Raw genomic sequence first — 23,631 nt, 5'->3', positions numbered from 1 at the left:
GAATTGAACGGAACGGTGATTTATTTATCTTTTCTTTCTAGCTCGTTTGAAGCTTCTTCCTCAAGCCAAGATGAGAACTTGTGCTAGATAGTGGCTATGTGACAGAACCTGTCTGGATCTCCTCTGTAAGATGAAAAGGACTGTCTCGATCCATTTCCAAGGACTGGACCCACTGTGCAATTCTGTGGCCCCGCAGGATTCGCATGGGAAGAAGTAATTGTAGACGCTGGGGGTTGAGTGAGTGACTGGAAACCTGAAGCCAACACTGTTTTGTAGACTTTGAGGGAGGTTTTGCCATTCATTCTGCTTTGGGCTCCACACTGCATTTGAGCAACAGAAACCTGCTCCAAGAGTGGGCCGAAGTGGTCCAAGGTGGCCTGGCATTCCTTCTCCGACGCGCGCATCTTCAGCGCTGAGCGCAGCGCAGCCACCCGGGGCCTGAGTCGCCAGCGTCCAGCGCGGGTGGATCAGGGACGGCAGCCATCTGCATGACAGCAGATCCAGATGCATCCACAGCTGCATCTCCTTCTGTTTCCGCTTCGGGGCAAAGGGAGGATCGAGAAGAACGGGAGGGAGGAGGCGCCGCCGTGCTCCCACCCCGCGCTCCCCAGGGGGCGGGCATTCCTCTCCCGCCTTTCTCCTCCCATCGAGAGCTTTGTCCTGCAGCCGCGCAGCGGACCCTCCGTGTTCCCGCCCGCTCTTCTGCGACCCCACCCCCCACCTGCGGGCCCCTACTTCCTCCGCGCAGGTGGCGCCAGCGTGCCGGGGACTAAGGGGTTAACTCGGGGCTTTTTGCGGCATAGGGGGCGCCAGAGCTGGAGCTGAGCCCCATGCTGAGACCACCCCAGGAAAAAAATGTCCGCTGAGGAGACCCATCAGTTCTATTCCTGGTCCCAGGAGGAAGGGGCGTCCAGGCACGAGAGCGCCTCCCGCTCTGGGACCCAGAGCCCGTTCCGGACAAGTGAACTGAGGGACTCTCCCAGCCAAAGGGATCTTTAATCCCAGTGGCTGGATGCGGCCATGGGGCAGCAGGTAATTTCGGGCTGGCAAGGGGGAGAGGAGCGCCTCTGGCCGGCGTCCCAATTCCCGCGCTCCTCTGCAGGGCGCTGAACCCGGAGTCCGCTCTACCTTGGGGGGCGTAGTCGGGGCGCGAGTCCTGGGTCGCGAGTCCGCGGGCGCCGCGCTCGGCTGGGGCGGCGCCCGGGCCCCCGGGGCACATGGGAGAGAGGGCGGCTTTGGCGCCGAGTGAGCGCAGTGGTCTCGGCAGGTTCAGGGCTGGTCGGCTGCGGGCAGGGCGGCAAAAGTGAGAGAAGGCCAAGCCGGAGGAGGATGCCGGGCGAAAGCGAGACTAGTTGTCGGTGTTTCTGTTTTCTTTTTAACTACGCGCCTTGGACCTGCAGAGGGGAGCTTTCCGACCTCCGGACCCCGCTGGAGACATCCAGCGGCCGCTCAGACCTGGCGCTGCCAGAGGCGCGTTGCCTGCGACTTGTCAATTCTATCCTTACGAGGCGAGCGGGTCACTTCACATCTCTCCTCGCCGGCGCCTCCGCCCAGCTGGCGGGACCCCGAATTGACCCCTCACCGGGCCCCTGTTCCTGCCCGCACCGCTTTGGGAACGAGGAGGGGACTTTGGAAGTCATTCTGGCGCCGCCAACCCTCTTCCTCTTTCAGGACGCCCTACCCCATCTCCCCACTCCCCACTTTGGGCTTCGGTGGTCTCTCACTGAGCCCTTTCTTCAGCCTTAGGACCTGCTAGAAGTGGCCAAAGACGAATCCCAGCAGCAGCGCATGGGGGCCAACGAGGACCTGAGCGAGGAGCTGAGCGACCTGCTCGACTTTAGTGCGGTATGAGAACTTTCCGCGGCATCTTGGAGTTCTGCCCAGGTTTACAAAAAAAAAAAGGAAAGGAAAAGAAAAAAAGGTGATGTGGAGATTAGGCAACGTGAAGTCCATCTGCTTTGAGCAGCACTTCTTGGGGCTGGAGTCCAGCTTCCCCGAGATGGACATCTGAATTTTGATGTAATGCCTAGACTTGCAGATTTAAAACGTGAATGCCAGAGGGGTCATTTGATTTAACCAGTTAAAAGGATAGCAGTGTAATCGTGAGTCACCCTCTGACCCTGATGTTTGTTAGGAATTTAGGGATTTGGGGTCTTCTATGAAAAAAGAACATTAATTTTTCTTTAACATCCCTTTTCATTCACCTTCCCAAGATCAGATTAATATAGTTTATGATACCTGAAATATGTCAGTTATCAGAAAGCCAGTCCAGGGCTAGAATTTCCAGCTGTCTGAGCTGGGCACTTTTATTTTATGACTGCTTTGGAATTTTTTTTTTCACATGGGAAATAATTTAACGACAAAAAAAATCAGCTGAGGGGGGCCGCCCCATAGCCTAGCGGTTGGGTGCGGCTCCACTGCTGGTGGCAGGGTTGGGATCTCGGGCGCGCACCCACGCACCGCTTGTCCGGCCATGCTCCATGCTGTGGTGGCGTCCCATATAAAGCAACTAGAAGGATGTGCAACTATGATATACAACTGTCTACTGGGGCTTTGGGGAGAAAAAGAGGAAAAAAGGAGGAGGATTGGCATTAAATGTTAGCTCAGAGCAGGTCTTCCTCAACAAAAAGAGGAGGATTGGCATGGATGTTAGCTCAGGGCTGATCTTCCTCACACACACAAAAAAGTACTTAAAAAAAAAATCAGCTGAAACTAAAGGGCCACTGCCTTTACTTTTAATGGGTCGAATTTCGTTGTTAACTGCTGGCTAGGAGGTAGGACGAACACTTGCTCTATAGAACTGTGTTATAATGAATCTTTACTGTATGTGGTAGTGTCATTGGACACGATTTTGACTACATATGTGTAAATGTAAAGTAAATGTAATGAAATTCACTTTGTTCCAAAGTGAAGATCATAGGCAAAAATTTACAGTGGAAAGTTAATAATCTTAAAATCTCTCATGTAAGCGACTGATTTTCCAGAACAGAACATAACAAATATTTCCAAGTAGTGTTAGGAAATAGTATCACTCAATGTATTTGCCTTATGTTTGTGGACTCTTATTTAAAATGTTAATGAAATAAATGATACAAATACATAGAAATTTAGATTTAAAATTAAATTAGATTCTTATTCCTACAGTAGTGCTGTTTTTAAGTTTACTTTCTGTAGGTTTTTTACTAATCTGCTCCATTATTAAACATTTGTCCCTTTTGTGTATTTTTTTTCTAATTTTTAAAACTCATAATTTTTATAAACATTCTGTAAGCAAGGCCCATTTTATCTCATAAGGAGGGTGTGAGAATTACACAGAGGAAGCTTTATGAAGTGTTTAGCACAGTATCTGGAATTTATTAAGCACTCTATAAGCATTCATTCCTGTTTTTACTTCTGTTCCCATGAAAGGTTACAAATTGATTTTGATATGAAACCATGCTAGGAACTCTTACAAATCTTGGATGCTCCTTAGAGAGGCAGCTGTTTTGAGTTCCTAGAGTCTATCCTAAACAAAACAACGGACTTGTTATCATTTTAAAATGCTCAACGAGAGGTTCTTTAAGTCAGGAAAATTAAACTCTGTTTATAAAACATGGGTCATTGTAAAAGTTCAATACATTAAAAAAATTTTGGTTTTGGAAATTATTGGGAAAAAAACTGGGGCAACCCAGATTCTTATGACAGAATGCAGATTCTTAGAAGAGTGGATGCTTCAGTTCCTCAAATCTTTTTAAGAGGAACAGGGAGATGTTTACCTCAAAGGGTAGTTATGAGACCTAAATGAGCTTATGTATGTTAAGAGCTTGTCATGATCAAATAAATATTAGTTCCTTTTGTGAAATGCTTTTGTTTTCATATAATCTAATATTTTTATTTTGAGAATAACAAGCTTCAAATGATTTCCCTCAACATATTGAACCAATACTTATTTATGATATATATCCAGTGCTATCCAAATCAAATAATTATTTTAATGTGGTTATTATGTGCTATTTTTTTTGTTTTGCATGGAGCAGAGCGTTTTCTTACACTTTAGTCTAGCTAATTATTTAGAGATTATGCAATAGTTTACCAGCTGTCCTAGGCCAAATTATCTTTTCTGCATTGATGATATCACAATATCTCATTGGGTCTACTTTCCTGAGTCTTTGCTGTGTGAACACTGTTCTTAATTTCCCACCAATCCTATCTCCCTCCCTAAGATCACTTTCCTCAGTATCTTTCTTCCCAACTTGGAGTCTTGTACTCTTTTCTTGGATGTCTGTACTCTTGTTCTTGGGCTGTTCACATGGAAATCCCCCTGCCCTGGCATTCACGAAACATTTATTGAGATTCCACTATATTCTAGTTACTGGAACTAACTGGGTGAAATGAAAATGATCAGTCTACATTCCCTGGGCAGAAGGAGTGCTCAGTCTCATGGGGAAGACAGGTTATTGAACTATATGGTGATAAGTGCTATAATAAGGACAGCCCGTGGAGTAGTGGAAGCACAGAAATAGAAGCAATACTTGCTTATGAAACCTTCAAGGCATATCCAATACCAAATGAAAATGATAATCTGTTATGAAATACAAGCAGTGGAGGATTTATGCCTGGATAAATCTCCCATTAGACAAGCAGTCTTGGTCAAGTGAATTACTCTCTCCGGCCATCAGATTCCTCACATGTAAAGCAAAAGTTTTGAACAAGATCATGGTTTCCAAAGTGTGTTTCACAGAATATTACTAATATGCAAATAAAGAGCTCCATGGTCAAATACATTTGTGTATTAATTGGTTAAACAAAATTAAACAGATTTGTTTATTGTTGGATTTCTCAGTTTTTAATTGGTGATTGTAAATTATAAATTTTAAGAAAGCAATATAATTATTTTACTTTTACACCATGGAATCCCTCTGTATTAGTTATAAATTAGGTTTAACTGCTATATAATGGTTTCAAGAATTTTTTTTTTTTGCCATTAGTCATTTTATTAGATTGGCAAAAAAATCCAGGAGTTTGACAATATACTCTATTCGTGAGAAAAGGCACTCTCATACATTCCTGATGGGAATACAAAATGGTACAATCCCTATTTGGAAAAGTAATAACATATAGCAAAATTACATATGTAAGTTTACCCTTTGTCCCTGCACTATCACTTCTAGAAATCCATCCCAAAGATACATTGACAAAAATATGAAATGACATATGCACAAGGTTATTCATTGAGGCATTCAAGAAATATTTTAACACTTACTTTTAGGTCTATGATTAATTGTGAGTTTATTTTTACATATGACATGAAACAAGGATGAAACTTGATTTTTTTGCATAAGGTTATCCAATTTTGACAGCATCATTTGTTAAAAATATTATCCCTGTCACTTTGGTCAAAAATCAGTTGACCGTACATGTATGGGTCAACTTCTGGACCCTCTATTCTGTTCCATTGATCTGTATGTCTGTCCTTCTGGCAATACAACTCTGTCTTGATTACTGTACCTTTATGATAAATCTTGAAATCAGGTAGTGTAAGTCTTTTAACATTGTCATTTTTTTTTCAAAATTAGTTTTCTATTCTGTGTTCTTTACACATCAATTATTAATTTTAGAATTAGCCTGTCCATTTTTAGAAGAAAGCCTCCTAGAATTTTTGTTGGCATTGTTTTGAATTTATTCAATTTGAGGAGGATAGACATCTTATTATTATTATTATTTTTTTGTGTGTGAGGAAGGTTAGCCCTGAGCTAACATCCATGCTAATCCTCCTCTTTTTGCTGAGGAAGACCGGCTCTGAGCTAACATCTATTGCCAATCCTCCTCCTTTTTTCCCCCAAAGCCCCAGTAGATAGTTGCATGTCATAGTTGCACGTCCTTCTAGTTGCTGTATGTGGGACGCTGCCTCAGCATGGCTGGAGAAGCAGTGCGTCGGTGCGCGCCGGGGATCCGAACCCGGGCCGCCAGTAGCAGAACGTGCGCACTTAACCGCTAAGCCACGGGGCTGGCCTAGACATCTTATTAATATTGAGTCTTCTAATCCATGAGTATAGTGTATCTTTCTATTTAAGTCTTCTTTAATTTCTCTTAGTAATCTTTTGTAGTTTTCAATGTACAGGTCTTGCACATTTTTCATCCAATTTATCCCTAAGTGTTTTATATTTTTGATGCTGTTTTAAATTTAAATGTCCAGTTATTCATGACTAATATATAAAAATACAATTGATTCTTGTATATTGTCTCTATATCTTGCTACCTTGCTAGACTCACTTATTAGTTGTAACTTTTTTGTACAGTCTGGAAGATTTTCTGTTTGGACAACTTATCATATGTGAATAATGAGAGTCTAACATTTTCCGTTCCAGTCTAGATGCACTTTTTTCTTGCCTTATTGCACTGACTAGAATTTCCAGCATAATGTTGACTAGAAGTGGTAAAAGTGAATAGCCTGGCCTTGTTCCTGATGTTAGGGGGAAAGCGTTTCAGCAGTAGGTCTTTAATAGTTACCTTTATACAGATTGAGGAAGATCCCTTCTATTCCTAGTTTGCTAAGAGATTTTATGCTAAGTTGTTGTGTTTTGTCCAATGCTTTCTCTGTGTCTAATGAGATTATACATTTTTTTCTTTATTCTTTTGTTAATATGGTGAATTACAGTGATTGATTTTGGATTGTTAAACCTACTTTGTATTCCTCAGATAAACCCCATGTAGGCAGGATGAGGTATCCTTTTTACATATTGTTAGATTTGATTTGCTAAAATTTTGCTAAGAATTTTTGCATCTAAGTTCTTGAGGGGTATTGGTCTTTGTTTTCTTTTTTTTTTTGCAGGGAAAGATTTGCCTTGAGCTAACATCTGTTGCCAATCTTCCTGTTTTTTTTTTCCTCCCCAAAGCCTCAGCGCATGGTCATATATCCCAGTTGTAAGTCCTTCTATCTCTTCTATGTGAGCTGCCGCCACAGCATGGCAACTGACAGGTGGGTGGTCTGGTTCTGTGACTGGGAAGCGAACGCAAGCTGCTGAAGTGATGATAACACTGAACTTTAACCACTAGGCCATCAGACCTGGCTTTGTTTTCCTTCTTATAAGGTCTTTAATTTTGGTATCAGGGTAATGTTGGTCTCATAGAATAAGTTGGGAAGTATTCTATTATCATCTATTTTCTGGAAGAGTTTGTATAGAATTGTAATTATTTCTTACTTAAATGCTTCTGAGAATTCACCAGTGAAGACATCTGGGCTCAAAGTTTTCTTTATGGGAAAGTTTTTTAACTACAGATTAATTTTTGTAATAGTTATGGGGCTATACAGGTTATCGATTTCTTCTTGAATGAGCTTTGATAGTTTGTGTATCGTAAGAAATTTGTCCATTTGTTCTTTTCATCGAAGTTATCAAATTTATTTGCATAAATTGTTGATATTTCCTTATCATTTTAAAATTATACTAGTTATATATTTCTGCATAACAAATTACGACAAACTTAGCAGCTTAAAACAACACACATTTATTATCTCACAGATTCTGCATGTCGTTAATCTGGGCACACCTTAGCTGGGTCATCTGTTCAGGGTCTCTCACAATGCTGTAATCAAGGTGTCGACCTGGACCAGGGTCTCATCTGAAAACTTGACCGGGGAAGGATCCACTTCTGAGCTTACATGGTTGTTGGCAGGATTCAGTTCCTTGTAGATTGTTGGACTGAGGGCCTCAATTTCCTCTTGGCTGTTGGCAAGAGGTTCCCCTCAGTTCCTTGCCGTGTTGCCTCTCCAGCGTGGCAGCTTGCCTCATCAAAGCCAGCAATAGAGAGAGTATAGCAAGATGGTAGTCATAGCCTAGTCATGGAAGTGACATCCCACTATCTTTGTTGTATTTTGTTGGTTAGAAACAAGTCATTAGGTCAGTCCACATTCAAGGGGAGAGGATTATACAGGGGCGTGAATACCAGGAGGCAGGCATCAATGGGGACCATTTTAGAGTTTACTGTCCACAATATTTGTAGGATCTATGGTTTATGTTCCCCCTTTCAATCCTAATATTGGTTAATTTTGTCCTTTTTTCCTGATCAGTCTGGCTAGAAGTTTATCTATTTTATTGACATTCTCAAAGAACCAGCTTTTCTTTGTTTTTCTGTTTTCAATGTGTTTGATTTCTGTCATCTTTACTTTGGCTTTAACCTTGCTTACTTTAGGTGTAATTTGCTGTTTGTCTTCTAGTTTATTAAGGTGAAAGTTGAGGTCATTGTTTCAAGATCCTTAATGTTTTCTGACATAGGCATTTATTGCTGTAAATTTTCTTCTAACCATGGCTTTAGCTGCATCCCACAAATTTTGCTATGTTTTCATTTTCATTTAGTTCAAAATGTTTTATAATTTCCCTTTTGATTTCTTCCTTGACCCATGTGTTATTTAGAAGTGTGTTATTAAGGTTGCAAATATTTGGGGATTTTCCAGAAATATTTCTTTTATTGATCTAATATAATCTAATCTAATAAAGCTAATTTAATTTTATTGTGTTCAGAGAACACACTTTGTATAATTTTAATAATTTTAAATGTGTTGTGAATTTTTTTATGGCCCAGAATATGGTCTATTTTGGTAAATGTTTCCTGGCCATGTCAAAAGAACGTATATTCTGTTGTTGGTTGGAGCTTTTTTAAATGTCAATTCGGTCAGGTTGATGGATAGTGTTAAGTCTTCTATATCCTTACTGATTTTCTGTCTACTTTTACTATCAATTATTGAGAGGTGTGTTGAAATCTCTAAATGTGTATTTATTTTTCATTTCAATTCTATCAGTTTTTGTTTCATGTATTTTGAGCCTCTGTTATTAGGTGTATAAATGTTTAGAATTGTATGTCCTCTTTTAAAATTTACCCCCCTTTTATAATCACATAATGTCCCTCTCTGTCTCTGGTAATACTCACTTTTTAATTGGGTTGTTTATCTTTTTGTTGAATTGTGAGAGTTCTTTATATAGTCTAGATACTAAACTATTATCAGATATATGATTTTCAAATATTTTCTTCCCATTCCATGGGAATTATTTCTTGGTAGTGTCCTTTAAGGCCCAAAAAATTTTAAATTTTGATGAAGTCCAATTTATCTAATTTTATTTATTATTTGTTGTTCATAATATTCAATCCTTATTATCGTTTTGCTGTCTGCAGGATCTGTGGTGATATCCCCTCTCTCATTTCTCATATTGGTAATTTGTGTCTTCTCTCTTTTTTTCCTGATCAATCTGGATACAGGTTTATAAATTTTATTGATCTTCTCAAAGAACCAGCTTTTGGTTTCATTGATTTTCTCTATTGTTTCCTGTTTTCTGTTTCGTTGTTTTCTGCCCTTACCTTTATTGTTTCTTTTCTTCTGCTTACTTTGAGTTTAATTTGTTCTTATTTTTCTAGTTCCCTAAGATCGAAGCTGGGGTCATTGATTTGAGGCCTTTTTATTTTCTTATATAAAGATTCAGTGCTATAAATTCCCTTCTAAGTACTGCTTAAGATGCATCCCACAGCTTTTGTTATGCTGTGTTTTCATTTAGTTCAAAATACTTTCTAATTTCCTTTTCAATTTTTTGTAACAGTGAACTCCAGGGAAACGTGAGGAATATCTATGCCCAGTAAAGCCCATTTTGGGTCTCAGAGCCTGAGGCCCAGATGGGAGAACTGGTCACATATGCACATCTTGTTAACAACTGGCCATGACCAGGAAACTCAGGACCCCAACAATGTTGTTGACCCCAAAAGTGAAACCACGTTCACATCATCAATCTTTTTTTGTGTGTGTGAGGAAGATCAGCCCTGAACTAACATCCATGCTAATCCTCCTCTTTTTGCTGAGGAAGACCGGCTCTGAGCTAACATCTATTGCCAATCCTCCTCTTTTTTTTTTCCCCCAAAGTCCCAGTAGATAGTTGTATGTAATAGTTGCACATCTTTCTAGTTGCTGTATGTGGGACACGGCCTCAGCATGGCCGGAGAAGCGGTGTGTCAGTGCGTGCCTGGGATCCGAACCCGGGCCGCCAGTAGCGGAGCACGCGCATTTAACCACTAAGCCACGGGGCCGGCCCACATCATCAATCTTGATGTTTGTGCAAAGCAAACCTAATAAGATGGTATGGCATGGTCTATTACTGCAGGTGTACACAACAAAATCATTAATCCATTGATGATATAAAGAACTCTGACAGACACATTTTCATGGGTTGGCTGAGGGACAATCATGGTTCTCTTAGACACATGCAAGGAGTAAGCCACCAAACTTGCTGTGTTAACTCTTTCCTCGTAACACCCAAATATGAGATTTCTCTATTGCTAAACCCTGCCAATTTTGAGGTACAGGTCTCAGTGATGGAGGAGTGAAGGATGGTTAGTTATTGGGCACTATTTGGCCTATAATCACATATAACCAGAAGTCATTTTTTTTAATGGAAATTACTCTCTTTTTCATTAAAAAATATGAAGAATAGACACCTCTGCTTTTTGTTGGTGTGCTTTCTTCTGATTATGTCAACATTCCCAGACTTAGAATAAAATCCAAAGTCTTGACCATGATATACACAGCCCTACCTGATCTCCCTCAGCCCATTACCTCTCTGACCCCATCTGCTCCTGCTCTCCCCTTCATCCCTCTGCCCCAGCAGAGGGATGTCCCTCAAACACGCCAGGCTCACTCCTGCTCCGGGGCCTTTGCTGTTACTGTTCTCTTTGCCTGGAATGTTCTCAGAAGTCCTCACAGCTCACTCCCTCACCTCCTTCATGCCTCTCCTCAAATATCACCCCATTAGAGAGGCCTTCCTGACCACTTTATCCAAAACAGCAGTCCCTGCCATTTTCCGTGTCCTTCCCTTTCTTCATTTTTCTTCATACCTGATAATGTGTCCTTAACCTGAATATTTATTCCTTTTTGCCCACCCCTCCCCCAACTAGACTGCCTGCTCCGTGGGGGCAGGGGCTGGTTCTAGTTCGCTGCTAGATCCCCAGGCCTAGCCTGCTCCGTGGGGGCAGGGACTGTTTCTAGTTCACTGCTAGATCCCTGGGCCTGGCACAAGGCCTGGCACAGGACAGGTGCTCAGTAGGCACCTATCTAGGGAATGAGTGAATGAATCCCATATAGACAGAGACACAGAGTAGCGGGGAAGACTGAAGGTATTTGGAGCACAGTAAGATTCCTTATTCTCAGCTTCAGACTATAGAGGAGATGCTCAACTAAATTCTTAACTTTTCTCTCAGGATTCAAGTGTGCAAATATTATATTTAGTATCATAAAATTTCTTTTATAAAGATGATTTGAGTTTCCCTTAGAGGCTAACCCTGTTGAAAAGGTTTTTTTTTCTTTCTTTTTTCTTTCTGATTAGAAGTAACACATTTGTAGAAGAAAATGTACACAATGCAGAAGGGACTAAGGTCGACAGTGCAAGTCCTCTGGACTGGAGGTTGGGGGAGAGGGAGGGCAGGGAACGCGCTGTGCCGACCGGGACAGCTGACACACAGCCGCAGCATCAGAGCAGCTGTGTCAACGGGGCTCATCGAAATGTCCCCACGGATAAACTGGTCACGTCGGACCGTCTGGCTCTGCTGTTTGTATCCTTTGCCTATTTTTCTAGGAAAATACCTTTCAGTGTATTTTTTTTAATTTGTAAAGCTTGCAGTATATTAAAGAGCTTTTTGTCTGTCAAATTAGTTACAATTTCCCCGCCCAAATTCTGGCTTGTCTTCTAACTTTGTGGTGTTTTCTGCCATTCAGAAAGTACTTTTATTGTGTGGTCATTCTAATAATTCTTTGCTTTTATTGTTTCTGCCTTTGACAGAAGGCTTAGAATGTCTTCCCCACCCAGGATTATAAAAGTGTTCACTTGCATTTTCTTCTAGTACCGTCATGGCTTCATTTTATTCTTCATGTTTAAATTTTCAGGGCACCCGGAATTTATTTGGCAAAAGGACATTTCTGAAGTGCCGATGATGACCTGAGCCCTGCTCCAAGCACCTTCCGTGGGTCATCTCATTTGAATGCTCAGTGACTCCAGAGCTAGGGGCTGGGAGCATCTTTGTTTTCACAGGTGAGGAAACGTAGGAACAGGGAGGCTGGGTACTTATCCGAGACCCCACAGCTGGTGAAACGTGGCCCATCCAATGGTAAAGCCTACACAGAGTTGTTGTAAGGATTAGAGTGGGCATGTGTAAAGTGTCTGGAATACAGTAGGCAGTCAACAGATGGCAGAGTTTATTATTATTATAGCATAGTTCTCACAAACATAATTTCTGATGGCTGCATATTATTTGAAAAATGGTATATTTTTAAGGCAAATACATTTCTAAAATATTAGTCCTTCAAAAGCATGTTTACAATTCCATGGTAACAAATGAAACCTTTATTTTAAGAAGCAGTTGTCATAAAAAGAAATCCTGAAAGAATGTGTATCAAGATGTGAACAGTTTCATTGGATAATGGATTACAGTTTTTTTTAATCTTTTTTGTCTCTATATTCCAGTTTTCTTAAAAGAGCATGTTTTAAAATTTTTCTGATCAGAAAAATAGCCACAATAACTGCTATCTTTTTTAAAAGGCTATGGTAAAATGGTGCAGCCACTGTGGAAAACAGTTTGGTGGTTCCTTGAAAGTTAAATATAGGCTTACCATATGATCCAGCAATTCTACTGCTAGGAGTATAACCAAAAGAATTCAAAGCAAGGACTCAAACAGATTCTTGTACACCAATGTTCATAGCAGCATTCTTCACAATAGCCAAAAAGTAGAAACAACCCAAATGTCCGTCAACAGATGAATGGATAAACAAAATGTGGTATATACATACAATGGAATAATTATTGTAAAAAGGAAAGAAATTCTGATATAGGGTGCAACATGGATGAATGTTGAAAACATTACGCTAAGTGAAATAAACCAGACACAAAAGGACAAATATTGTATGATTTCACCTAAATGAGGTACCTAGAATAGTCAAATTCGTAGAGACAGAAAGAATAGTGGTTATTAGGGGCTGGAGAGAGAGAAGAAGGGAAAGTGATTGTTTAATAGGTTTCTGTTTGGGATGATGAAAAGTTCTGGAAATGGATAGTGATGGTGGTTGCACAACATTGTGAATGTACTTAATGCCACTGAACTGTATACTTAAAAATGGTTAAAATGGTAAATTTTTGTTATGTCTATTTTAACTGTGTTTCAGTTGTTTGTTTAACAACAACAGCAAAAGGAGTCAAAATTAGCCTCTTTCTCATAGAGTGCTGGGCTTAAATGAGATAATTCATGTGAAGTGCTTAGCACAATGCCAGGTTTATAGGGAATCCTCAATAAAGGAAGGACCAATGTTTTTCTAATTATTAGAACCACTTAAAGATGGAATGGGCTTCCTTAGGGATGGAATAGTGAGTTCTCTGCTACTGGGTGAAGTGCCTAATAGGAGGCAGAACAGACTTCTTAAGTTTTGTATGCAAATGAATCACCTGGGGATAGTGTTAAAATGCAAATTCTAATTTAAATAGGTCTTGTGTGGGGCCTGAGATTCTGCATTTCTAACAAGCCCCCAGTGATCTGAGGTTGCCAGTTGACCACATTTGAGTAGCAGAGAGCCAGATGATTCTTTAGGGGGATGCTGGAGAAGGTATATGATAATTCATCAGAGGAGCAGGGATCTACATCTCTGCTGTCCAGTACTGTGGCCAACTCACCACATGGCTATTGAGCACTTGAAATATGGCTAGTCTGAATTGAGATGGACTGTGAGTGTAAAATACACAAAAACTTAGCATAAACTGTAAAGTATCTCATTAATACTTATTATATTGATTATATTCTGAAACAATATTATTTTGGATATATTGGGTTAAATAAAATTTTGTTAAAAATTTTTTAAGGGCCATGAATGGAAGGTGATCACACAGTATCTAGAGGGTGACACAGGGTTAGAAGAGGATTTTCTTGTTTTAGGAACTTAGAAAGAACATGAAGCTGAAAGGAGGGAGAGCTTGGCTCTCTAGGATCAGCAAGGGGGAGTGAGTGAGGGAGTGTGGTTTGCGAGGAGGCAGGAGGTAAGGCAAGGTTTATGCAGCATATATCAGTGATATAAAAGACAGAAAGACTGGAAGGAAACACATAGAAATGTCAATGGTGGTATCTGGCTAGTGGGGATGATGTTTATATTTTATTTTTACTTCTTTTGTATTTTTATCTCCTTGTGTATGTTTTTTGTATTTTCCTTTTCCCTCCATAAAGATGCATAACTTTTAAAATCAGGGAAACGTAGGAGGACCATAAGTTAGAGGTAGCCGGGGACACTGACTTCAGCACAGGAGGCCACCCTGCAGGAGCATGTGACAGGAACGCGCACATCACAAGAATGAGAGTGTAAGCATGTGTGTATGCATCAAGAGAGGGCCATAGGAGGCTCTCCACACTGTTAAGAGTATAGTCTTTGGATGTTTGGATTTTGGGTAATTTTTACCTTCTTTCCACTTTTGTGTGTAGTTTAAATGTTTTATGACTATGTACTTTTTTATAAGCAGATACAAGAAACTATTGTAATTTTGAAAAATAGGTATAGTCTTCATCACAAAAAATAATAGTCCCACTATATTCTGTGTTGATAAAACCACATCTTAGGCTCTGGCTCTCCTGCTGGCCTGAAAGAAGCGAGTGGTCATATTGTGAACTGCCTATGGAAAGGGCCACGTCGCAGGAAACTGGGGACAGCCTCAGGAGCTGAGAGTGACCTCTGGCCAACAGCCAGCAAGAAACTGAAGCTGACTGAAGCTGTCGGTGCTACAGCTGCAAGGAAGTGAATTCTGCAGCAATGCGAGTGAGCTTGGAAGCGAATTCTTCCCCATTCAAGTCTTGAGATAAAAACAGTCTGGCCAACACCTTGATTGCAGCCTTGTGAGACCCAGAGCCCAAGACCCAGTTAAGTCATGCCTGGACTCCTGGGCTGCAGAAACTGAGAGACAGTAAATGTGTGGTGTTTAAGTTGCTAAATTTGTGGCAATCTTTTTTACACAGCAATAGAAAACTAATACATCCTCCCACCAGCAGTGTAAGAGAATTTGAGATGCTTTCCGCCAGACCCCTTGTATTGTCAGTCTTTTTAACTTTGGCCATGCTGGTGGGTGTGTATTGTGATTTTAATTTGAATATTTGAGATAACTAATAATGTTGAGCACTTTTTCATTTGCTTATTGATCATTTGGATATACTCTTTAATGAAGTGCCTTTCAAATATTTTTCCCATTAAAAAAATATTGAGTTGCCTGTCTTTATTGCTAAGTTTAGGAGTTCTTTATTGATACTGGATATGAGATTTTATAGGATACATAGATTAAAAATCTCTTCTCCCAGTCTGGAGCTTGCCTTTTCACTCTCTTAATTGTGTCTTTTAATGAAAATAAAAATGTTCTCAATTTTATTTTATTTACATATTTTTTCTTTGTTGTTCTTTTCCCCCCAGTTCTATTGAGACATAATTTACATAATGTATAGTGATGTGAACTTCACCTCGATTAATAATTTAAAAAAGATCTTCTGGCTCCAAACACAATGCTCTTTTCATTCTTTAAGACCAGGTATTTCTCATGGGAGAATAGAAAGAGGAAGGCATATTTTGGTTCAACATAAGTGAAAACTTTCTAACAGAAAGTTTTGTAATGGGCTGACTTGTGATGTATACTTACCCTGGAAGTATTCTAGCAGAGACTAGACAACTGTCTACAATGAATGTTTTAAAAGGGACCTCTAAATCTCCTTCCAACTTGAGGATTCCAGGATTCTATCCTCTTGAATAGCTTATCTCTTGGAGGGATCAGAATTCAAGCATAACACAAGACAGAGTATAATCAAATATTAGTCTGTGTGATAGAGACTATAAATAGAAGGTTATTAAAAAGGAAAATGGCCAACTTCGATAATGAATATTAGATTTTTTTATGTTGTAGTTTTAGAAAAATCTTGAAAACAAACTAAGCAATCAAACTGCAAATGTGTTAAATAGAAGTGTGGTGTGTGTTTACAACGTTGTTACAAATGCTATTTTCTAATTCATCTACTGTAGAACTTTAAAATAAGTCATTTGAAGACAAAGCTCCTTTTAACGAAGTTTACCTGGGCGGTGGGTGAGATTAGCTGTTGGTGGCGGTGGCTGAGGAGGCAAAAGTGCAGTCTTGTAGAAAAGCTAAAGTAGTGACTTGCTCACAGAGAGGGCCATAATTCTACAAGTTTCAGCAACCTGGATGTGAGGGACAGGCCCAGGCCACAGCTGGACATGGAATTCATGTCATTGGAGAGAGTATAGTCCTTTCAAATAAAAACGATTCTAAGCTACAACCCTCTTTGGCTGGAAGGGAGTGCTTTGCTGAGATGTAGATTGAAGGGAATTCACAGTTTGGAATGCACGCACATGTTTCTTATAGTATCCCTATTTTTAGTAAGGAAGTTTCTGAAGGTCACAAGTGTATTATTAAAGTTGAGAGCAGTATAGCATAGTGGTTAAGAGCCTGGGCTCCAAAGTCACACCCGAATTTCAATCCCAGCTCTGCCACTTACCAAGTTACTCTCTTAACTTCTTAAGACCTCAGTTACCCCTTCTATCAAAAGGGAAAATAATAGTACCTGTCTCCTAAGGCAGTTGTGCGCACACGAAGCTCATGGCACCACCCTTGGTAAGCATTCCATAATGTCAGGTAATTTTATTATGCGTGCTGCCTGAAGAAATTTTTAAATGGGGAAAAAAGACCAAGATGTGAAGTAAAATGAGAAAGATCCTTTTGGAACAAAGGTATTCCGAACATTTATTCATTCAACAAATAACCACTTAGGGCCATGTGTCTTGCATTGATTTTACTCATACTCAACATAGAAACCCTATTATTGTGATTACGGAACCTTTACGCGAGAGGCTCAAAAATCACATGTAGCTAGCTCACTGGCTAACAGAATCCCCCATGGTGCTTTGCAGCTATTCCTTCTGGTCCCAGTGGTTAGAGCCAGAAGCCAGTCAGCAGGCTGTCACATCGTTTTCTGGCTGATTGTGAGGTGCCGATTAACTCGGACTACCCCGTTAGCATTTCTACTCTTCAGATTCTTTACGTTTTTATGGTCCCCTTTTCTGTTTCCAACTTGCTCATTGTGCACAGTGCGCTTTGAGTATAGGGCCTGAGTCTAACTCTTCAGTCCCTAACGCCTGGCGCCCGGTAGGTGCTGAGGTTTATTTGCTTCCTTGATCTTTACTTTCTTTCCAAACTCAGGCACCTCATTAAATACCTCTCACCCCCCTTGCCCTCATTTTCCCACTTTTGTTTTAAGCCCTTTTCCCCTCCTTTTTCGTACTCTGTGCGCAGGCGCCCCGCCCCTCGCGTCCCCGCAGCTTCGCTGGTCCCTCTGCTCTTACCCCGCCCCTCCTTTCCTAGTCCTGGGCTGCGCGGTGTGGGTGGTAACGCGGTGACGAGGCGACATCTGTGCCCCCACTGGCGAGCACGTTAACTGCAGAAGCTGCCAAGTCCTCACGCCTTAGCTGCGTCTCCCTACAGCTCCGGAGGGTCAGGTTGCCCCCTCTGGGCCTTTGCGCCCGCAGCCCGCCTGACACCCCCACTGAGACCCCCGTCGTTTCCGCTGCTTATTTCGCGCCTTCTTTTTTAGGCTCGCGGGAGGTGGAGTTGGAATGCCTGCGCCACCGTTGCCGAGGCGACGACTTGGTTACTTCCGTTGGTTTCAATGCTTCCGGGTTGGCGTTGCGGTGGCGTTTCCGACTGGGGGAGCCTCGGCTTCCCAGTCGTCCGATGAGCCCGAGCAGGTGAGGGGGAGCTCCTGGACTTCCAGGCTGGGGAGCGGGGCTGGGCCGCGCCAGGCCGCGCGGGGCCGGGCTGGCCTGGTTCCCGGCCTGGGAGGGGCTTAACGGTCCTTTGGTCTCTCTCTCCCCTCAGCCGAGTCCCTTCCCTGTCTTTCACTCTTCTGGCATCGGTGGTTTTACTTCTTCGATTGAACCCTGCTTCCTCGACCCCCCTGGGAGGCCGCCTCCTTCAGGCGCCTCCCTTCTCTCCACGAACTCGCTCTGACAGCTGAGGAACTGGCAAGATCCTGCTACCCAGAGGGTGAATGGGTATCTTTCCCGGAATAATCCTAATTTTTCTAAGGGTGAAGTTTGCAACGGCGGCCGTGATTGTAAGCGGAGTAAGCAAACACCTCCATTGTATTAGTGTGAGGGATGCTATTGAAAGATGCTCCCCTTCCGTTTCTAGCCCCTGCCACTCCTTGAGGTCAAGGCATTGAAGGCATCTATTAAAATGCAGTTCAGCTAACTAATTGGGATGACAGCCATTATCAACATGAATTAGTTTCTCAGACAAGGTAACAGCAGGGGCATTTGTAGTTTTCTGTCAGGGTTTCCTTGGTTTTTCCAGGCTAGGGATGCTTAGAGTCATCATGAACTCTTCCCTCACCTTCATTCCCTACATCATCAGGTTCCTTTGTGTCTTCATTCTAGAAGTTTATCTCTAACCTCACTGCCAACAAACATCTATTCTGCTTTACTTCACACCATCCTAAACTAGTTTCCCTGCCTTTCCAGTTTGTAATCCATTGCTTGCTGCAGCTTGAGTAAGCTGACTAAAATGTGGTGGATTTCCTCAAGTCACTTCCCTGTTCAAAAACTTACAGTATCCCTCCCACCTGGCCACAGATTTCAAGCCTTGCAGTCCAGCCTGTTTCTTGTCATACTTCTTGCCTGGTATTGTTTCAATCAGATAAGGGAATCCTCTGTTCCAGTTAGGTTGCACTTGTCTTTCTCAGAACAAACCATACTGATGCCTGCCTTCACATGCTGTGCTTTCCCCCACATTTGTGTCTCTGTTCACCCTGTTCTCCTCCCCCCTACCCTCTCCCTTACCTACATCTATCCAGATTCTAAGTGCCGTCTGTCAAGGCGCATTTTAAGTTCTCACCTACAGAAGCCTTTTCAAATTATTCAAGCCCATGCTGATTGTCTCCTTTTCTGTGCTTCTCCTGCTCTTACAGTTTGTACTATATAGTTTAGCACTTAATTTTTCTCTAATAAACTACTTTGATTTCTTCCACCAGATTATTAGCTCTTGAAAGGCAAGTACTGTATAATGCAACTTTTATCCCCACTCCCATCTCCTTGATTATCCAGGAAAGACAGGTTGAATGATAAATGTCATGGTGTTAGAACATATGTTCTGTATTTTTTTTTAACATGAATTTTATACCCATAGCACATTGCAGGTTTGGGCATTTAATATGACTTCAATAAATATTTGCTTGACTCTCCATTATTACCTCCTGAATCTGAGAATTTCTAAAGCCTATTCTTTCTCAAAGGAGAAAGCAAGAAAGGCACCTAGATTTTTCTGACCAGATCTTTGGAGTAGTGAGGGCTATGTAACTTGTATTCTAGAAAATTCTTCTCACTTTTAGGCTATCGGATTTTCCTTAGACCTCAGAATACACACCTGCATTTTGAAGGCTTTTTTCATTAGCTTTTTTATACAATAAAACTATTTAAGGTACTATATTTCTGTTTTAACTCAGATATGACTTCTCTCCTTTTACCCATATCTGGGGAGAGCCCCCACAAGTCAAAATCATTTTTAGCGTGCTTGGGCTATTTTACACAAGTAATTCTCTGCAACAAAAGCAAGGGAAGAGAATTAGTAGGCAGGGAACCTCTGAGGATCTGCAAAGCGTTGTGTACAGTGTGTGTAGCACTGGTCAGGTCCAGCAAATTAGCTTTCTGATTTCTCCCATGATCTTTTACATACAGGCTGCATACATAGATAAAGGTCATCACACTGGAACCAACCAAGTATTTAATGGATGTGTACCCAATTCTGTCCAAGAAATTTTAAGGCTTATAAAAAATAATGTGAGGCATGATGTCTGCCTTCAGGGATCTTACCTAGTTAAGAGAAAATAATATGGGGGTACTAGAAGATAAACCTCATCCTAGTCGTTATTTGTGTCCCTGAGATTAAGATATAGAAGGGATAAATGAAGGCTCAATAAAACATTGCATATCTATAGAATAGGTATGACATAACAGGCGTGCATGTATACAGCCTTATGTAAAAGACTCGGTGGTTTCAGCTGACATTTCAATGATTCAGTAGTGTGATATGGCCCCCACAAAAGCAACTGCAATTTTCAGCTGTAGAAATTGAAGTATAATATAGAGGATGATGGAAATGACTGTGAATATTTAGCCTGAGAAAGATGAGATGTAGGAGAACAGGATAGCTATCTTTAAATATTTGAAGTACTCTCCTAGGGAAAAAGAATAAATTTGTTCAATATTACCTTCCAAAAATGGATGACAACTAGAAGACTTCTTCATAACAAGAGTCTTTCCTAACATTGAAGGGAAAAGGATTTTACTATCAGATGGGGGCGGGGAGGTGGCAGTGGTAGCAGTGTTGAATTTGATCAGTGGTCCCCAGACTTTGGGATTTCATGGACCAATAAAATTTAAATGAAAGTGTGGGGAGGGGGCATGAATTCAGGTAGCCAGTCTTATTTTGCCAAGTAAGGACACTAAACAAAATCAACTACCAACTACTATTATCATTTCATACAATTAATGTGATTTTTAAAAAATGCTCCAGGAGTGGGAAGAACATGATCTCCTAATAAATAGTCCTTTAAATTAAATACATTTAGCTGGAAAAAAGGCACTAGGTGCCCTTATTTTCTTCATTTCACCTCAGAATTGTGAAAACTTCATTAAGGAACCACTGGGGTAACTGACCAAAGATTCACTGACTGGTCTTTCTGCTCCCTGCTATGGCTCTGCCTCCTGTATTTTACTGATTATTGCTCCCTGACCCCTATTAAAAGGCTGGGTACAGGTAGTGAAGTTCAGATGTAGGCTTTCTCTGTAATGAAAAGAATTGAAAGAAGTTGTAAAGAGCAAGCTTTGGAGAGAAGCATAGCAGCCTTTTGAAATGTTTGACTGTTTGGGGGAATCTCTAAATTGGTGAATGGAGGGGGCATGTTTTCCCTGCAAACTCAGAGAGGGGATATGCCATGGTCTTTGCTTTTCCATGCCTACCCTCTCACCATATGTGTCATGTTTTACTATCAATTGTAATCTTAAAATGTGGGCATAGTTGAAAATGTTGATAAGATAGTATTTAGTACTCAAGACTCTTATTTTAAGCTGCAGCTGATATTTGAAGTACCTATTCCCACTTTGTGTTTTAGAATTCTTTTCAACAACTTTCCTCCAAAAGAGCTATCTATGCCAGAATCTGTATGTCAGATAGACTGGCTGATCACGCTATGCTTGAAAGGAAGTTTCCATAATTATTTTTGTGGCCTCTAACTAAAACATTTGTCTGCATGTTTGCTCTCCTCTCTGGAAAATTGTTCTGAGCTTAGTTACAGAGAATTCCTTATGTGGAAACAAAGCAAAACCTTGTGTCTCCTAAAAAGAGACCGTGACTCAATAGTGCTAACCCCAGATTGGGTAATGGGGGAGGTGGGCAGCAAGTAATATCTGTTAAAATGTAAATTTGAGTACTTAACTTTTCAAAAATGTAATAATGATAATAGCTAATAGTGGTTGAACTAGGTGCCAGGTACTTTTCTAGGTGTTGTGCATATATTATTTTATTTTTACAGCAACCCTATAGTCTAGTATTTATTATTATCCCCATTTTACAGTTCAGGAAACCCAAGCATAGAGCGGTTAAGTAACTTGCCCAAGGTCGCAGAACTAGGAAGTGGTGGTGTCAGGATTGGAACCTAGGCAGTCTGACTTCAGAGCCTTCACTCCTGACCATAAACCACTTGAAGTGGCTTTTGAAATTCAGTAACATACATACTGTGAAGCTCTGAAAAAGGAATATTTAAAAGAAATCTGAGAATCCATCCTAAGAAAAGAGATTACTTCCAGCTGGACCAGGATTTAGTGGGTGATGCCTAGAGCAGTAGTTCTTAAAGTGTGGAAGCATCAGCATTATTTGGAAACTTGCAAATTCTCAGGCCCGACCCAGACCACCAATCAGAAACTCTGAGGGTAAGGCTTTTCCATCTGTTTTAATTCTCCTTCTAGATGATTCTGGTGAACATTAAAATTTGAAAACCACTGATCTAGGGGACAAAGCTGTGGAAAAAAATAAGATCCAAGTGAGAAATAGCTGAGAGTGGCAGGAAAAAAAGCTGAAAAGATTGAAGATGACAGGTCTAATGGGGGCGGGATGGGGAAGGAGGAGAGAGGGGTGGGGAGTAGAATACATTGTTCAAGAACCCAAACATCAAAGAAAAACAATATTTGTATGTATGTGCTTTAAAAAGCCAGGGAGAAGGAGATTCACTAGATGGATGTATGTTAAATGTCAGAGAGAAGAGAGACATCTTCCGTATTACTGTCATTCCTCTGGGAACCAGAAGGAGGGTGAAAAGGTGCTTAGCTCAGCCTGGGCCTACTGTGGGGTAGTTGTGTATATGTAGAATCTAGATGAACTAAAACCCTAAAGTTTAGTGGAGAGATGAGAAGGCTAAGAATATGAGAAAGTAGTGGTGTCAGCCTGTGCTTTGCACCTCAATCAAACTAACTGAATACCATGAACTGCTTTTATGAGATGCCTCAGCCTATATAATTTGAACTCCTGGTTCCTTCACTTATAATTGTCTAATTGAGTGTCTAAGTTGGGTGTGCTGGATAGACTGAAACCTCTTTGGGTGGGGATGGGGATGACATTAATGAAACTAGAGAGAATGAAGGGCACAGGTTGATCTTTGAGTGACTCATACACCTCTCCCTACAGAATGGCAGTAAAGAACACATGATCATCCATCACATAAAACAGGATCCCCCATTTTGTGTCATTCCACTTGGTAGGGTTTTTCCTCTACATCTGTTTCATTTGCCAATTTTTTTGGTATGAATTATGTGAGCAGACACTAACAAATACTCCTCACTCTTGTGCCTTGTTCTGATTTGTGTTTATTTTTAGCACCAGAAAAGTGCCACTGTAAGCCATGAGATGTCTGGTCTGAATTGGAAACCCTTTGTATATGGCGGCCTTGCCTCCATCGTTGCTGAGTTTGGTAAGAATGTGAAAATTGACAAATCTGCTTCTCATGGTATAGATGGTAGCTTATGCTGACAGTTATTTTTGGTGAAAACTAGAGAAAAAGTAAAAAGCTCACCCTATTTGTTTTAAAAATTATTGTCTCAAAGCCATCAAGTAATGTTTTCCGAGAAAGTACTACTAATTGGTATGGCAAGTGAAGTTAAGAAAAGTCAGACTTAGGAAGCTTTTTTGATAGTTAATGATTTGTTAATTTGCTAGGCTTAAGTAATATTCATGAAAATATAGAGAGAGTTAGAGAAGATAGGAGTTCCTGCTGTTTTCCTGTACTAATGGTCTTTCCTTTATGCTAAGTTGTTTATAACTTTCTTAGTATCCAAACTTATTTTCAAACCTCTGTCCCATTTGAGAGGAAAATTGACTAACAAGATCAAACCAGCTTCTCTATTTGATTTTAATTTTGAAATATTTTTAGATTGTGTTTTTTCATCTCCCAAATTTTCTCATTCCTAAACTATTAATCAGTGACTCAAATCCACTAATCTTTGTTGACTTTCTTGGCATATGCTCTGGTGTTGTCATATCAAGGTCATCAGT

General features: G+C 40.9%; 1 protein-coding gene and 1 long non-coding RNA gene across 7 annotated transcripts in view; both read left to right on the top strand.

The window, feature by feature from the left end:
• Window positions 1–698: 698 nt before the first annotated feature.
• Window positions 699–15,398, top strand: LOC147911777 (uncharacterized). 2 transcript variants are annotated; one of them, XR_015550688.1, is made up of 5 exons: window positions 699–1,032; window positions 1,741–1,845; window positions 6,876–6,958; window positions 11,897–12,041; window positions 14,603–15,398. It is a non-coding gene; the product is annotated as an uncharacterized LOC147911777 (long non-coding RNA). The 2 variants fall into 2 exon arrangements; XR_015550687.1 differs by having other exon boundaries at window positions 6,812–6,958.
• Window positions 15,399–17,612: 2,214 nt separating this feature from the next.
• The window catches only part of SLC25A14 (solute carrier family 25 member 14), a 29,561-nt gene continuing 23,542 nt past the window's right edge, over window positions 17,613–23,631 (top strand). For 3 of the 5 annotated variants that reach the window (XR_015550541.1, XM_087427064.1, XM_087427063.1), the window contains exons 1-2: window positions 17,613–17,777; window positions 22,957–23,050. Coding sequence is in view for 4 of the 5 variants with exons in the window: in XM_087427064.1 (XP_087283190.1) it covers window positions 17,646–17,777; window positions 22,957–23,050 (226 nt within the window). In the remaining variant the exon portion in view is untranslated. Of the gene's footprint in view, window positions 17,778–17,926; window positions 18,155–22,956; window positions 23,051–23,631 lie in introns of those variants that run through there. The other 2 variants (XM_014792793.2, XM_087427066.1) reach the window with 2 other exon arrangements.

The sequence above is a fragment of the Ceratotherium simum genome, chromosome X (assembly GCF_057802395.1).
Source record: "Ceratotherium simum simum isolate JZ-2026a chromosome X, ASM5780239v1, whole genome shotgun sequence".
In the NCBI taxonomy this organism is placed as follows: domain Eukaryota; kingdom Metazoa; phylum Chordata; class Mammalia; order Perissodactyla; family Rhinocerotidae; genus Ceratotherium; species Ceratotherium simum.
This window is presented reverse-complemented; position numbering and strand designations above follow the sequence as displayed.